Source organism: Adelges cooleyi, unplaced genomic scaffold (assembly GCF_023614345.1).
Source record: "Adelges cooleyi isolate 19-005CV unplaced genomic scaffold, UGA_ACOO_1.1 ACOO_flye_CR_arks_rails_tigmint_CR_PRNA_574, whole genome shotgun sequence".
NCBI classification, from domain to species: Eukaryota; Metazoa; Arthropoda; class Insecta; order Hemiptera; family Adelgidae; genus Adelges; species Adelges cooleyi.
Genome location: NW_026096268.1, coordinates 15,163,482 through 15,180,080, shown reverse-complemented (window position 1 = coordinate 15,180,080; position 16,599 = coordinate 15,163,482). Strand labels below are relative to the sequence as shown.

Genomic DNA, 16,599 nt, shown 5'->3' with positions numbered 1-16,599 from the left:
CATTATGGGTTTTTTTTTTTATTCCAGTAATGTAATTTTTCGTTCAATACGGATTATTATTTCATTCCGATTACCCTGGATTAATTTAGAAACGAATCCAGTAATCCGGAATTAATCCAGCCCATATTTGCCTATAGGGATAAGACATTTTACAGGTGCCTTCATAAGACGTTTCGTTGCAAGTGCAACAATAATGTCGTTAATTTACCTTTAAAAGTTATGTCTATCTATCTAGTATCTCTAATATGAGGCATCTAATTTCAAAACCAGCCCTAAGACATTTTGACAAAGTGTTTGATTCGTATGTGACCACAATGTATTACGTGTTATGTAAAACTATTATTGAATATCAAATAAAGAATATAACTGTGTTTGTTTGAAAATCTTGGTTTGTTCTATCTAAAGAAATGATTTGTTGCTTTGTGAAAATGTTCAAAAATTGTATAGCTGCTTTTGAAACTAGGCGCCTCATATTTTATCTCTAATTAACTGTCTCTATTAATTCACCTTCATAATTCCTCTATAACCCCTCCATAATCTCTCAATGCTCCTCCATACTCCTCTATAATCTTTCCATAATCCCTCCGTGATTCTCCTCCATAATTTCTACATAATCCTCCTCCATAATCCACAATGACGTCAGCACTGTTAGTACTTAACATGTCAAACAAATTTTTAGAATGACGCCCAGCGATAAAACACATACATGTTAAAAAAAAAAGCCAATACAGTGGGGTCGGGGCATAGTGGGGACGGAGAGGTCACGGTCTACAGATTTTATTATAACTGAAAGTGATAAAATCACATTTAAATAAACGCTTCGATGCGAATCTGTGGATAGTATGTTCAAACTAGTTAAAGTGGTTTGGAAGATATCGTGGGACCAGCAATAATGTACTTAAAATTTACTATTTAGTCTTGTGCAGGGTGGATACGATAAGGGTTGATCGTCTGTCTATAAAAATGTACTCTCATAGTTACCCATGTATCGTAATTAACAATATAATGAAAATATTTTCATTACCTGTTGACTGTTGATTCACACACACACATAGCACAACCTAGAAACTGACTACGGCCAAAGTGTAAATTTACCCTATTTTTAAGGTTTTTCCTTAATAAAAAAAAATTTGACTACAGATTTTTGAGAAAATTGTATATGTTATAGTTCCATTTTAGATCTACCTTCGGTCTAATTTTCAGATCTAAATCTCTAAAACTTTGTTTGAAAAAGTGAAATAAAGAAAAAATTGTATCCTTTAAGGGAAAGGTTTATGATATTTTTTTGTTTTGTTAACGTTTATCGATAGTACTATGTTTGAAGAACAATTTATATAAATTTGTAACATTTTCGACTATTTTTAAAAAAGTTATAGAGCATTGTAATTTTAAGTTGAAAAATTTGTAAACTTTTTAAGTGTTTTTCTCGATTTTGACGGGGAAGGGGTGACTTTTTTTAATTTTTGGTAATTTTCTCAGCTCCGCATCGAAGCTAAAAAAGGTGTTTAAAGTAAAACTATTATATTGGAATGAACGTTTACCTCTTGGCACGCCTTGGCTTTGGCGGCAACCGTATCCGGTAGAGCCGGGTGTGCGTTTTGCTGCTCGACCGGCGTCTGGTGTACGCCAACGGCGGCAATGGCATGTCTTCCGGCATGGAGGACAACACGGTGGCCGCGCACAGGTATTCCTCGTCGGGCGCGGCCGACGCCGGCTGCTGCGGCTGCTGTCCGCCGGCGTCCGCTTGTTTGCCGGCCGCCGCCACCGCGGCGGCGCGCGGCTGAGCCGACGGCGACGGCGGCTGCGGCTGCGACGGTTCCGCCGGCGACACGTCCATCGGACGCCGGTGGCCGCCGGTCTGCGGCGTTAACGCGCCATCGGCGTCGTCTTGGCCAACACCGCCAGTGGCCACCGCCTCAATCAGCCACTCGCGCACTCGGACCCGGAACACGGTGAACGCGGCCAACATGACCCGGCCGCATGTTAGCCACTACGACGGGGAATCACCGCAAACGGGTGCGTTCACACAGCAAGCGCCGTCACCGATTCCCGGCCAATCACCTCGCACGATACGGGACCATTAAGACAAAGTGTATACAACGTCTTTGTACTTCAAAAACAAAAACAAATAAGGCGTTATGCATACAATAACATAGTTTAACATAACACTACTGCCAGTACACGAGTCCAATTTCTTTTTACTTTTGGTTTTAACGGCCGTTAAAAATCACTTACAGTTTTAATAAGGTATTACAACGGTATTTTTACGTGGATACTATGTTTTGTCAATTTATAAATTTGGGTACCAGGGTACTATACGTAAAGTATGCTATAAGACCGTTTGAATTACTCACGGTAAAACTATTTTGAAAATAGTCGGATTATGGAGGAGTATTAAGGAATTATGGAAGATTATGGAGGTGAATTAAGGAACTATGGAAGATTATGGAGGTGAATTAATAGAGATAGTGGATTAGAGATAATAGATCGTAGGACATATCCATGTATTGATGTATGTATCTTCATGAAGTGTGGATACTCTTATTTTTTTACATATAGTACTATTGATAATTACACAATGGTTTTTACTGTGTAAGTATATATTTTTATCATCTATAAATTTGCATCGAAGCGCTTATAGTTGAAAGTAAAGTAATCGTTAGTGTGAAAAAAATGCTAATAATTCCTAAAAACCTGTTATCTCTCATTACGATCCCCTTGCGGGCAAAAACAAATGAACAGGGTGTGTTACCCTCGAATATATAATATCTACACAACAATGAGGCTTTGACAATTATTATTCCGACGACAATACGTTGGACTCAAATGAATGCAGATGTGCTCTTTGTCTTGTGTAACTAATTATATTCGGTATAACGTACAACAAACTCGAATGAAATTAAACGACGGAAACGCAGCGCGTGGTCTTCGAAATGCATTCCATTTAAATATCATAAAATACACAGTTGTGTTTTTCTCTCGAAAAACCGTGTCTCGGACGACAAAAGAAGTAATAATAATAATACTTGTTGAAACCGTCATTGTGCTGGTTTTGTGTGTTTTATGTCTGTCTCGAACAAAAACAAAATTGAAAAAGACAGAATAAGAAAAAGTTTGCGGACGGATAAGAATAACGTTCAACATACTTAACCGTGGACGTTGCTCGGGAAACAATAAAGCACAGTGTCTCTGCACCAGGTGATTATTATGTATACATTTTGAAAAGCAAACCAATTTCGTTTAAGTACAGCAATTCCTTTGATTGAAATGAGAGAAACAAACATATTATTACCTACAAAAAGTCAGTTATTAATATCTCTCTCTCTCTCTCTCTCTCTCTATAGACCGTCTTGTTTTACACAATTGGGCAACAGACCAAATTGTTATACTCAACCAACAGGGTGTTTGAAACTCGAGTATAATGCAGAGTCTACGTTATTAGGTTACAGTGTTTTTTATAAATTTAATTTCAAGCATTTTCCCGTCCAAAGTCAACTCGCCTAGGATAAAATGTAAATATTTTTATTGGCTACCTTACGGTCCTTTCTTGCCTTTTTCAGAAAATTAAATTATATACTGACACGTCTTTTTGCACTCTCTCTTGTTGCTATTAGAATTTATTCTCGCACATTTGTCACTTGTCTCGTTCAAAATTGCAATGGAAATATTTTGATTTTGATTCAGGAATAAAAGGTACAATACATAATATCAAAGTGTACGAAAATAAGCTTTTAAAAGTTCCGGTAATGCATGGGAAAAAAAGTCTCTCAGGTCTTACGTTCTCGAAAGCTTTTGTTCTTAAAAATCGATTTAAGACAATTCCTTTCAATCACTTAAGATTTGTTCGACTTTACTGCAGTTCATCCACACGGCAAGAGCAAAACCGTGTAGATGATCTGTCTTACTTTTTAAAAAACCGAGAAACCGATTTTCTCTATCAATGCTTGCACGATAATAATCATTATATTGAGAAGATGTAATGATTATTAAGTCAGTTAGGCAGTGAGCGATCACAGATCGGACGAAACCGTTGTGTAATTTGATAATAATTATATAGTTCAAAAATAAGGCCATGGAAAACGACTGGTTAAAATTATTATTTTAGTATACATGAGAATTATTTCAATATCATATATCATACATCGAACAAGGTCGTACAAGGTAATTTACAAATTATAGAATCCTGCCGTTTTACCAGGAGTGTATATTCTGGTTTAACATAATATATTAAAGTCCATAAAGCACAAGAACATTGTAAGTGTGTCGAGCATGACGAGATAAGTGCAAATGGGTAATTTTCCACCAAAGTAACCGACAAAGTTTAATATTTTCAGTGAAACTTTTCAATCACTCACCGTCAACGTGTTACAAAGTTAAATGAACTATTAAATTGGTAAAATGTCTATGAAAATTATGCATTTAGCACTTGTCCCATTTGGTTTTGTATTTTTTTATAAGGAAATAAAATAACTATTTTTTTTTTTTAGACAGCCTACAAAAAAAAATAAAAAACGATTTTAATCCAAGTCGCTCGTTGGTCGTTAAATAAAATATATCAATCGTCCGCTGGGTTTTTTTTTATTGCTTAAGAAAAATCGTAAAATAAATTTGAATAAAGCACACACAAGTAAACGGTTGTGTATTATAATTTATAGTTTTTTTTTTTTATAAGTTCTGTGTCGCTTGCTCGGTATTATTAGTGTTATTAAAGTTCACACGGCACCGTGGTGTCGATCAAGTTAAGAATTACTTAGATTAGTCGGGGTTACAACCGGAAACTGTAGTTTCCGGGTGGAAATGGAAGTATCACAAAAACCGAGAATTTCACCGAGATCAGCGGGTAGGCTTTATTTATTTATTTTATATGATTTTCCCACGGTAGGGTTATGTAGTACACTGCTGGCGTTAATCGGACAGAGAAAATGAGGATAAAAAAAAAAGAACTCGTGTAAAGAGCCACCCCGTCGTCCAAGTAGTTTGTGTTACTATAGGGTTTTGTTCAGAACCTACTTAAGACATATGAGATGTCAGACAGTCGGACCAGATCGTTATCACAGGTGTGTCTGGCTGTACAGGGTTTGGTAATGGCGTTATTTTATCGATTGAATATAATGTGTACACAAAATTGTCTCTACGTCAAGGTGTTGGCAAATATTATGATCCGGATTTATAATTATTACTATTATTATAGCCGTCTCGGTAATAAATCTCTCATAATATTATATATCTGTATATAGTGTTTTATCCTAGCCGGAGAGGGTGTGCTGTTGCTCATTAAGCATTCCAAAAGGGGTGACGAATATAATATATACACACCAGTCACGTCACAACACTGCGACCTAACCGAATCGTTGCTTGCTGGTAAATGAAACGGATTTAGAAGACAGGCCGGGCCGGGACTAATTGATCGAGTCCTCTTCGGTTTGTGCCCGACAGAGGTCACCGGATCGTTTCCAAATAAATACCACCGGAATTGCACACGGTCAGAGCTGTTGGTGTTTATCGTCGAAAAATAATTTTCCATTAGGTTAGAAAAACCTCTAAATTGAAATGTTAACCGACAGACCTGACGACAGATTGTATAAAGGCAGCCGTTTTGTGTACAGGTTTCATGGAAGAAAGTAAAAACGCTATTTTTCCATGATATATTTTTAAATGTTAGGTTAGCCGATGATAACTAGCGATAAGAACGGAAGTGGACGTCCGCCATTTTTGTTGGATTATGTGTGTATAATAAAATAATTTATATAATATATATCTGCGATTGTGATATCTTTATTAACTTATATTATATATTATTTATTAACTATCTTTATAACTTTTAGCGTTTGCGGGCAAAATATTGCCCGCAAACGACTACAAGTTTTCCAGCAAGAAAATCCGCACGTGGATTATAATATATTTTGTCTTTAGGCTGTCTTTCTTCGTTAAAATATTTCTCCAGTGGTTTTCTTTGCCCGCCTGACAGTCGACTAACTCTACACGGCATCCTGTGTATTCGGTGTGACATCTTGTCATTTAACCGGGACGACCCTATATACAAGACTCCACCACCATCACGTCTACGTTTATTCGCATAAGTCATCTAACACCAGCGCAAGCACCCGTGGTCGTCGTCGGTGGCTTTTTAAACTCGATAATAATATCGTTTGAAAAAACTTTTAACAGCGCCGAAAACGCCGAAAAGTTTACCAACTTTATCATAACACAGAACGGTTAGACGTTAAGACGTAGAGTTATGCGATGATCCAGCTGGACGCAGTAGACGTGGAGGTTAGAGATAAGAGATCAGAGTTAAGAGATGGTCCAGCTGGATGCCGGAGGTGAGATAAGAGAGTAGAGATAAAACATTTGGTGTTGGAAAGTACCAGGGTCTTATACTTGTTTGTTAAGAACAACTTTTGGTCATGCAAATTGTTTTTACTTAAAAAAAATCAAAAATCCGTTTTCTACACACCTTATATGGTAAAGATGCCAATGATCTCTGAGGTGTCTAAGTAGTGGAAATTATGACAAGTCACAAAATATAAAAATATATCATTTCGGGGGTACTTAAGCAACGAAATGAACGACACACAACCACCGCGGTGATTATATATTGGTAAATATTTGCAAGTCTTTCACAGACACCTAAATGGATTGTGAACAAATTTGATGAACGGCCTTCTCGACCTCGATCCGGCGGCGCCGGATTAACCGTTTTTAATTAAAACGTTAAATATTAGTTTTTTTTTTTTTATAACACCGAAAAACGCTGAGGGAACAAAATAAACCCTGTGAACAACCGAGACACGGCTCTGCTCCCGTCTGGGTGCAATATTTTATGTTAATTTAATTTTCAACAAATTATGTGAGAGGTAAAAACAGTGTCGTCGGACGTGAATATTATATTATTGGCGACTTCAGCTGATATTCAAACCGACAAATTTTTCAAAAGGTTTGCACGTTTCGAGACTTTTGTCTTACACGAGTCTTAACACCAAAGCGTTTAAATGAAATAAAATTAAACAAAAAACCCGCCATCGAGTAGGGCCCGACGATTAAGATAGCAACAAACAACGGAAGCTCTAAAGTACCAATTAGGAACAAACGAATCGCGTTAAGTCGAGTGTCACATATTTTGTAAACGGTCGAAAACAAAGCACCGACATATAGTTCTGACTACTTTGAATATGGCATGATTTGGACACTGACAATGTCTTTTTGTGTACTTGACCAGGTCGGTCACGGCAAATTTACACGATGACTTGTCACAAAAAATACAAATGTTAGAAAAAAAAAATCCTCAACTAGCTTATTAATTCTTTTTATGTTTTTTTTTTTAAATTTATGCCGGTCTCGAACAATAATAATTATTAGAGTCAGGCCGTCTCGCCTATACTAGGTGTGTACCCGTATCATATATTTTTTTAACATACTCATTTTTTGTGTTACAAACAGAAGCAACAATAACCGCGAGGAAATAATTTATTTAACACTGCCAGCTGTATCCGAAATTTACAGTTTTTTCCCAATTTTTCCACTGTCAATATTACAATATTGAACAGATTTTTGAAAAAAAAAACAGACAAATATACATGTTTTTTTAAGTCTGCAACGGTACGACCGACATCAGACAAGGGTCATAGATATATAGTTACAGCTTTTGGTATTAAGTGATCAGATTTGTCTTGATACGCACACTTTTAGTATAGCAACATAATAGTCCTTAAAGTACTACTGATATGAAATTCAGACGGAAGAGATAGTGTCTAGTGTAATTTTATATAATATACCACACAAATCTATACACTGGACAGGTGTATAATGTGAACCGTGTATAATATACACCAGAATTAGATACTCAACGGCGTGGCCAAAAGAATAATATATTGGAAATTAAACGGGGTATAGTAACAGTAGCTGGTTCAAAGTGTTGGTGAAATCAATTAAACTCTTTGGGACACTGTTCGGTTAGGGCTGACGGGGACGGATCGTTTTATGTAAAAAAAAAAAAAATAATAATAATAATAAATTAACAAACCGCAAATTCAATACAGTTATTTTTACCACCGACCCAAAGCCAAAAGGGTGGTATTATTGCAGTATTATAGTGTGGCTGTATTTCTACACGGACCGACCGGAAAAAAAAGCTATCCAAACCTGACCTTTTTTAATACACACACTAAGAACCCTCAAAAATATTTGTCTCTTTTTAAAGTATTAATTTAGCTATAACGACATGCGTTTTGTCCACTCCACGGCTTATCCACAAGCGAGGAAGTTTTTGTTTTTTAAGGTCAACGACAAATGTGCTTTGTATACATAGTAGACAAATAGTATAAGTGGTAGTGTTTTTTAACTGGTAAAAACCCGCTTCGATGCAAATCTATAGGTATTAGCTATACAGGGTGTTCCAGCATGAAAGGTAAGTAATATAGGTTTTGGAAGTTATGTAAAAAAATAATAAATTTAAAAAAAATTATTCCCTGTAATTAAGTGCGAAAAGCTCAGTTTAAAAGAGAGGTCACGTCATTTTCAATTGCTTTGGGCCTTATCTTACTCAACAAATGATTAGAGACAAGAGATAAGAAATAAATGATAAGTGATAAAAGATAAATACTAAGAGATAAACGATAAGAGATAAGTGATAAACGATAAGATATTAGTGATAAGAGATAAATGGTTAGAGACTAGAGATTAAAAAATAATTGATAATATAGTGATAAGAGAAAATCAACATTTTAAGTTAGGGGCTGCCGAAAGGGGCTGAAAATGATGTGACCCCTCTTTTGAGGTTAGTTTTTGGTACTGAATAACAGGGAATAATTATTTTTAAGTCATTATTTTTTTACTTAACCGTCGAAACCTTCAATTTTTGACTTATCGAAAAAAATGAAAACGAGGGAACCCTGTATAACTTCTCCACTAAAAAGCCTACCGTTTCAAACTGTATCGCCAAGTAGATTCTCTCGTTGGTTCTTAACTGATAACAGCTGATAACGATTATTATATAATACTATTGAAACTATATATTGCACTGTTTGTAATAATAAAAATATATTCAACCGGTGCCCCGTTATTATAATCTGTATACTCTCTAAACGTCAATAAAGTGAGGTGGGGACCATAGTTAATCGATGGGGAAAAAAAAGCGATTTTTATTTTTTTTCTGGCTATGCCAAATTGCAACGGTGTGCGCGCCAAACAGCTTGTCGATTTTATGACCTACATAACATAATATTACTGTCGTCATCGTAGTACGTCTGATATCATAGCGGCAATAACTAATAATACAATATGTGTCTTTAAGGTCGTAAGTTTAAATAAAAAAAACCCGCACAAAAGCTTAAAAAAAAAAAAATTAGACTCGGTAACGGCCGTTATGATTAGTGTGTTGATCGTTGAACGGTTACAAATCATCAACAATCTGTTATTAAAACTATTAAACAATTTCGAGCCCGGTGGGTAATTATTTGGGAAACGCATTGCTTTTTAAAGCACTCAATTGGCATGTAATTAAAAAAAAACATTTGCCATTATGATGGTATTTTTTAAATAACATTTTGCTTCTTCCACCAATGTAAAGTTTTTTTAATAAATAATTTCCACACGGACATCTCGAGTTAGATATGTACCCATCGAGCTCAGAAAGCAAACACAAACACACAGCGGGTGAAACGAGAGACGTTAAGCGCAATTATTGATAATTATACAAAATTGTTTTAAAGCCCAAAAAAAAAAAAAAACAAACACAAACCTAACCGTTTACACACACGCGTAAGTCGGTTTAACAAGGCAAATATTTAAACTTTATTTTTGTTTTTTCATCATTATCCGATATATATATATATATATATGTATTTATTTATAAACGGCAAGCATATTATTGTTTTAACGTCGCAAAATCCGAGTTGGACGTTTTACGCTGATATTGTTTTTGTTAATATATATTGTGTTTAATTAGAAATCGTTTTTAATTGATCATCACAACGTTAATAACACCGTTTAACGATAATACCATTCAACTCTGTGTGTTTATCCTTTCGGGAGAATAAATACACGTTATTGTGTTTTATAAACGTAGTAAAAAAAAAAAAATTATTCTTTTAGCCATTATTTATCTTGTCTTTACACGGTGTTCTTAATACCTACCACCTAACTATTAAGTCTCCTCGTTACGAGCATCATATTTGAAAATACCGTTAATTCGTTTGCAGATAAAAGATTTTTGTCTTTTGGATGTTTTCATCCGATTTAAGTGGGTTAGGTCACGCTATCGCGCTTAACGTCTGTGTGTGCATCATATGTGGCAATGCACAGAACGAAAAATCAATGATATATGTGAAAGCAATGGGGACAATAATTATATATGCCCATGTTTTATATTATGGTTATGTTAATGACTACAATTAAAAATTAAAAATACCGACCAAGACTCTGCCTTCAAGGCCACATACATTTGGAACAATAAAATTTTTAACTGTAACGTACACGGGTACATTATTCAGAAATATAATTTGTCTACCAAAAGTAAAAAACCTACATGGAAAGTCAGTTCATCTTATATCAACTGTAAGCTGATAGGTAATTGATCAAGCAAAAAGAGTAGTATTTTATTTAGGTTTTGTACAATATGTTAGGTAATTTGAAGATAGAGATGTTGTAATTTCAGACTTGATATATTTTAGTTTTTTTCTTCAAACAAAACAAATTAAAAATTGCATCGTTTGCTATAATATTAAATTATATACTAACTGTAATAAAAAATCCAATTTAGTTAATTTCCTTACCAGAGAAGTAGATAGTTGATTAAGTTTTTAGTTATTTTATACTCTGGGACGAATTGGGATTTTATAATGGCGCTGGAAAATATGTGTAATTTTTTAAGAAAAAGTAATTTTACAACATAACCCATGTGTCAGAAAGTGTTAACCAAAAGGGTACAATTAATTTACAATGATTAATTTGTTGTCAATAAAAACTTAATGTGATGAATTCAACGTAAGACACTCATTTTTTTTTTTTTTTTTAATAAACGCAACTTTATAGTTTTTCTTTTCGGAGACACTTTAGTTTGTGTTAATTTACAGCATAAGACAATATTGAAATTTTTATCTTTTTTTTTTTCATGACACTATAAACTTTTGAAACTCAAACGGCAAAGTATACATATTAATTTAATTTTTTGGTCAAGAATAATTTGCTGAAAACGTTGACAGGTCGATAACTAATTTTGGATAATTACACTCCAGTTTTAACGTTATTAAATTAAACAATTTAGTACAGGAGGCGAAAAAATGTGCACAGATAAAAATAACATATTGTAATAAGTTGTTACGTTACCTTGTTAATTGTTAACGTTGTTTCATTGAAATATATCTAAAATACAAAAAAAAAAACTCTCTTCTTAAATTTTAAACTTTAATTACCCTTCAATCGACCAAAACTGGTTGTAGCGACCAGTGGAAATTTTCAGAAAATGTTTTCTTGACCAAAAAAATGCAAATTAATATTGTATATGATGTTAGAGTAAAAAAAAATAGGTAAAAACATGTTTGGTAGACAAAAAAAAAAAATAATAACCTCTATCTCATATGGTACCCTTTTTGGTGGTCAACGTCGTCGACGACTTGTCCCTTTCGACCGGTTCCTTTTTGTGTGGATTGCCAGATAACAACAGTGAACAAGATGTATTGGGGGGGGGGGGGTTTACTGTACTCTAAGATTTTTCGTTCTGCGCGCCACAGCGGGTACAGCAATATTATACTTAGGCCAGAATTACATAATACGGTATAATACGAAGGTGTTTACCGAGATGTGTGTTCTAAGTACTTAAGTATACGGACGGACGGACGGACGGACCGACGATGAGAGCGACTCGAACGAACCACTTGAGGCGACTGCGACCGATACGATACGAGTGAGCGACTGCGCCGGCACGAACCGCGGCGGACACACGGCGGCCGGCGAGGCGCACCACCACGGCGAGGCGCGAGGCTGGTGGAAATTTTTTTTTCATACCTGTTGTTTGTTATATATATATATATATAGGTACATAATATTATATAGTACACTATATACGGGTACGGGGACCGACCGGAAAAATAAAAACCGATATAATGATAACCGTTAAAAAAAAAATGTACACACACAAGCCGGCCGTCGGGTTAAGCGCAAAAAACCACACACGCACACACACACACACACATGTAGTTTTATATTTTTTTTAATGTTATATTATTATTATTTTGTGATGAAATCTGCGCAAGCGCTCTTGCCGTGTACCTACCGTCGTCTCGGCCAACTGTTGCGAGACACCCCCGCCCCCCCCCATCTCGGTTTTCACCCTCATCATCCCCTTTGCCGTCAACCCCACCCCACCTCACCCCGTCTGTCTACGTTTATTATTTGTTTCGACCGTTGGAATATAATAATGGCTCGAGTAATGAGCAATAGCACATATGGTGATCTGCATTTCTTCATATTGTTTGGCAAACACAATTACAGAAGACATATTTTAATTAATAATTGTAATATACCAAACTAGACTACAAATAAAGGGCTATCTATATTTCCGATTGACAATAGATATTTCTCCCCCCCCCCCGTTATTTAATAATGTTAAATAATGACATTTTTGAAAATTATTTATATTAACATAGGCACAGGCTCAACTTCAGGCTTAAGGTCTATCGAGTATATTTGAATAGTTTCCAGCTGCAACTGTTTGCAAGTCTGTGATTAATAAGCACTTACAATATTGAAAACCGACTATAAATCATGATTTCTCTAAATTTTACTATTTTTTTTTTATTATACCTTATCGTTTTTTGATGTGTTAGAAAATATATTATATACAATTTAATATAGCCAAGACTTGATTGGCACGTTGATACTTCTTACAATCTCTAGTCTCAAACTTACATACAAGTATATAGTATTAACTATATTGAATTGTGTATATATATTTTCTAACACATAAAGCTTTTATTATTTTGAACATGAAAAGTGCTTAAAATATGTTGTTGGTCCTAAACAAGTAGTTTGATAAAATAAAAAAAAAACACCAAAAAGTAATTGGAAATTATTTCGAGTACTTCTAGAAAAGTGAAAATTGTGTTAAGCTCTTGACCCCTGTCAGTCTGTTGTAACTTTTTGTATTTTCTAGTTGATAGATAATGTACACAACAAGCAAAATCAAATTTCCCACGTGTGACCCACCGCTAATGGAATTTTCAATGGCACTAGTGCTACAGTGAAAGGTTTTTTTTATTCGGTTTTGCAATAAAGTTAAAAATATACAATTATGTTAAATGTTTTGTGCAAACTTCTTATGTGAAATGCCAGGGAAAGATGAGACAGCCTCGTAGAGTAGTATAGAGGAGCTGTTCCATCGATTCGACAAGGATAATATTAGAAATTAGGATTCTATAGCTGTTATAAAACATGCTAACAAGTGGCACATAAATTAATAAATAAGAAACAGTAACATTTGGTAATATTATTCTATGGCCCAATCACAGATATAAATATTGAAATACTCAAATCTTTAAATCTGTGGTCTTCTTATTATTAATAATACTAAAAATTATTATGAAAACAGGTCGTCCCAACATATGGGTGTGTCTATTTTCCAAAGTACATCATCTACCTGACTCTCAACTATATACTAATAACGGTGTGTGTGCAAACTTTTACACACTTGTGTGTAGAATTTATTCACAATCTATCAGTGGACATCAAAGTTTCATCGAAGATGCAGACAAACAAAACAATTCCATGCAAACCGTCTCGAGGAGAGACTGTTAGCTATTTCTCAAATGGCTTCGTAATAAAAATTCGACACAAATTGTTTGTACGACATGCATAAGACATATTTTGCGTTTCACATAAATCCAATTTAAAAAATAAGCGGATTTGTGAATTGGGCGAAAATAAAACAATAAAATATAGGTGTTTCCATAATGCAAAATATTCAACAGTTTTAAAAATAACAGACAGTCGTTAAAGCAAAACTATGGAGAAACGTTCTTGGTATAGTTAATTTATGGTTACAAATTAAAATCATTAAGAGGGTTAGATGTCACTTTGTTTTCAATCATTTTAATATTTTATAACAACGGAACCGTTGCATTTTCTACTTAACGCCGACAGCGATCAAGACAGATCAGACGGATTAGGAAGAACAGCATGTAAATCATCATGGCCCTTTTTAAAGTAACGAAGCACTAATGACAGTAGATAAGTTTAATAAAATGCAAAAATAATATTTCTTAAAAATTGTTTGCTTACAATATTTAAATTATATTATACATAAATCTGAACGAAGCGCGCTGTTGCCACGGCGGAGACCGTTTAAGAAAGCAGCTAATGAATTCAGTTTTTCCATATAAGAAAAAATAAATTGCTTGTTACATTGTTTGGAAGTCAGTGTTTACACAAGTCACGTATTTCCGGGTAAACTTACTTACCCGTAAAATAAAACTTAACCCTCGGTCGATTGTGTAATAGTTATTTCTTTTTTTGTCAAGTCAAACAACTATGCTATAGATATGATTTTATTAGTTTACAGAAGTCACATTCCCCAGGAAACTATACACACAACTGGCCACCGTCGACTGACGGCAAGTTTGTTGTTTTACCTAGAACCAAACTCGATGTTTGATGTTATTATTAAAAAGTACTCAGACCAAACACTTAACACCGCATAAATAATTCAATATGTTTTTCAAGCGTGGCCGTTTCAACGAAACAACGTTAACGACCAAACGGGTGCTCTTAACTGGAAATTATAAATACAATTTTTTTTTTTTTTAATAGGGTTTCAACAAACAAGGTGCGGCGCAAAGCTGTCGGCGCACGACCAAATATATTATTTTCACTCTCTAAGAAAAACAACAACCTTCTTACAGTAACACCAATGTGTGCACTTAACCCCTCCTTTGGCCGTTTAGGCAGACCGCGGTGGCTCCGAGTCGGTTGGAATAGTACACAGTCGGCCAGTATATTCCAGTGTACAATATCAGCATCATGTTTTTTTGTCAATGCGGAAGTGTAATCCCTGTATTCCCGGGGGGACGGATCTCGGCGACTGAGATTTAAAGGGATATTGCACCGGGTAAAAGGTAAAGGAAAATCTGCATTCGGCCCTGCCGTGTAAAAAATGCGCATAAATCTCATATCCGGAATATGTAATTGAGGATGTAGTATTATTTGCATTTGTTCGGATTTGTATGCGTTCTGCTGCGAATTATCCCGCACAAAACCTAGTTGGGCCTATCTAGGTTTGCCCAGGTATACCCGTCAAATCCCACAAATGTAGTCGCCATGTAAATGTTGTTGTTTGCACACAGCCAGTCAGTCACAGACAAACTATATATTACATTTTCCGGTCGCCTTGGTGTATACGTCGACTTAAAGGCTCGTCTTACCCACTCCCCGTCTTTGCCCTGACCCGTAGCTGCGTACAATTCATTTATTAACGTGCTGAGGTATATAAATATAAAACCGTAGCCCGTGTACTGTCTCCCCTCGCCATTTATTATATTCTGCCTCTGATCGATATCCGAATCCGTGTAGACCACCACCGACGTAGTACACACACACACACATAAGGTCATATTGGCGGAATGATATTTTTCTCCCTCGGTGCCGAACAAAACAAACGGTATTATTATTATTTTTTTTTTTTCATTTTTCATTAGGTACCCAAAGTTGGATACTTTTTTTACATCCGATTCCTCAATAAAAGACAGGCAGACAAGAGAGCAAATAACCGACATGCTATTCCAATATGTATATAAATAACGATATCGTGTTACCGCGCACAACTCGTTATTATTATATTGTAATATTATTAATTTTAACGTGACAAAAAATGTTGTGGAAATAAATCTTTTGTGTTGTACACGCCGCAGCAGCAGCAGATAAAATACGAAACCGTGTATATACACAACCCTGTCGCGAAATTTGATATTAATAAAAATGTTTTTCCGCCGAAAAAACCGCGAAACAAAATCAAATAAAATGGTAATTGGATTTTTATCCCAACCGCATGCACACCACCTAGTTACTACACAGACAGCCGGCACTTCACCAACATTTGTTAAGAATTTAACTTTTGTTAAATTAGATTTAACAACTAGTTAGTGAAAATTGGGTTTCATCGACATTTGTTAGCATTAACACACCGTTAAAACGATTGTTAAATTAATCACCCGAAAACGGCTTGTTAAAAAGTTAATCAGCATGTTAAAATGTTGAAATTGTTTTTTAATTTTTACTACTAGTAATATATAATAATGAATTACACATCTGATAAAGAACTTCTATACATTGAGTATTTAGAGAACAATGAAAAAGACAACTTTGATAACCCTTTATTAGGTGAGCAGAAGTTATTTTTTGTAGGTAGATTAGGTAAATAGGAATGGCACAGACTTACATTATAGGTTCAAATATCATAATTTATTGTATTTTGTAATTTAGATAATATTATTATGTCTTGCCTGTCCTGAATATAACAGCGGAAATAATTCTTATCACTACTTATTTTTATTTTTTAGGCCTTCAAAATAGAAAATTTTAATGACCTTGATGACCAACAGTTTTTAAAAA

General features: G+C 34.9%; 1 protein-coding gene across 6 annotated transcripts in view; it reads right to left on the bottom strand.

The window, feature by feature from the left end:
- LOC126842641 (cAMP-specific 3',5'-cyclic phosphodiesterase) overlaps positions 1 to 16,599 on the bottom strand; it is a 255,397-nt gene that overhangs the window by 85,481 nt on the left and 153,317 nt on the right. The window contains exon 1 of one of the 6 annotated variants that reach the window (XM_050579689.1): positions 1,542 to 1,664. The exons of the other annotated variants lie outside the window; for them this stretch is intronic. Coding sequence (XP_050435646.1) covers positions 1,542 to 1,657 — 116 coding nt within the window. The 5' untranslated portion in view covers positions 1,658 to 1,664. Of the gene's footprint in view, positions 1 to 1,541; positions 1,665 to 16,599 lie in introns of those variants that run through there. 6 annotated transcript variants of the gene reach the window in all.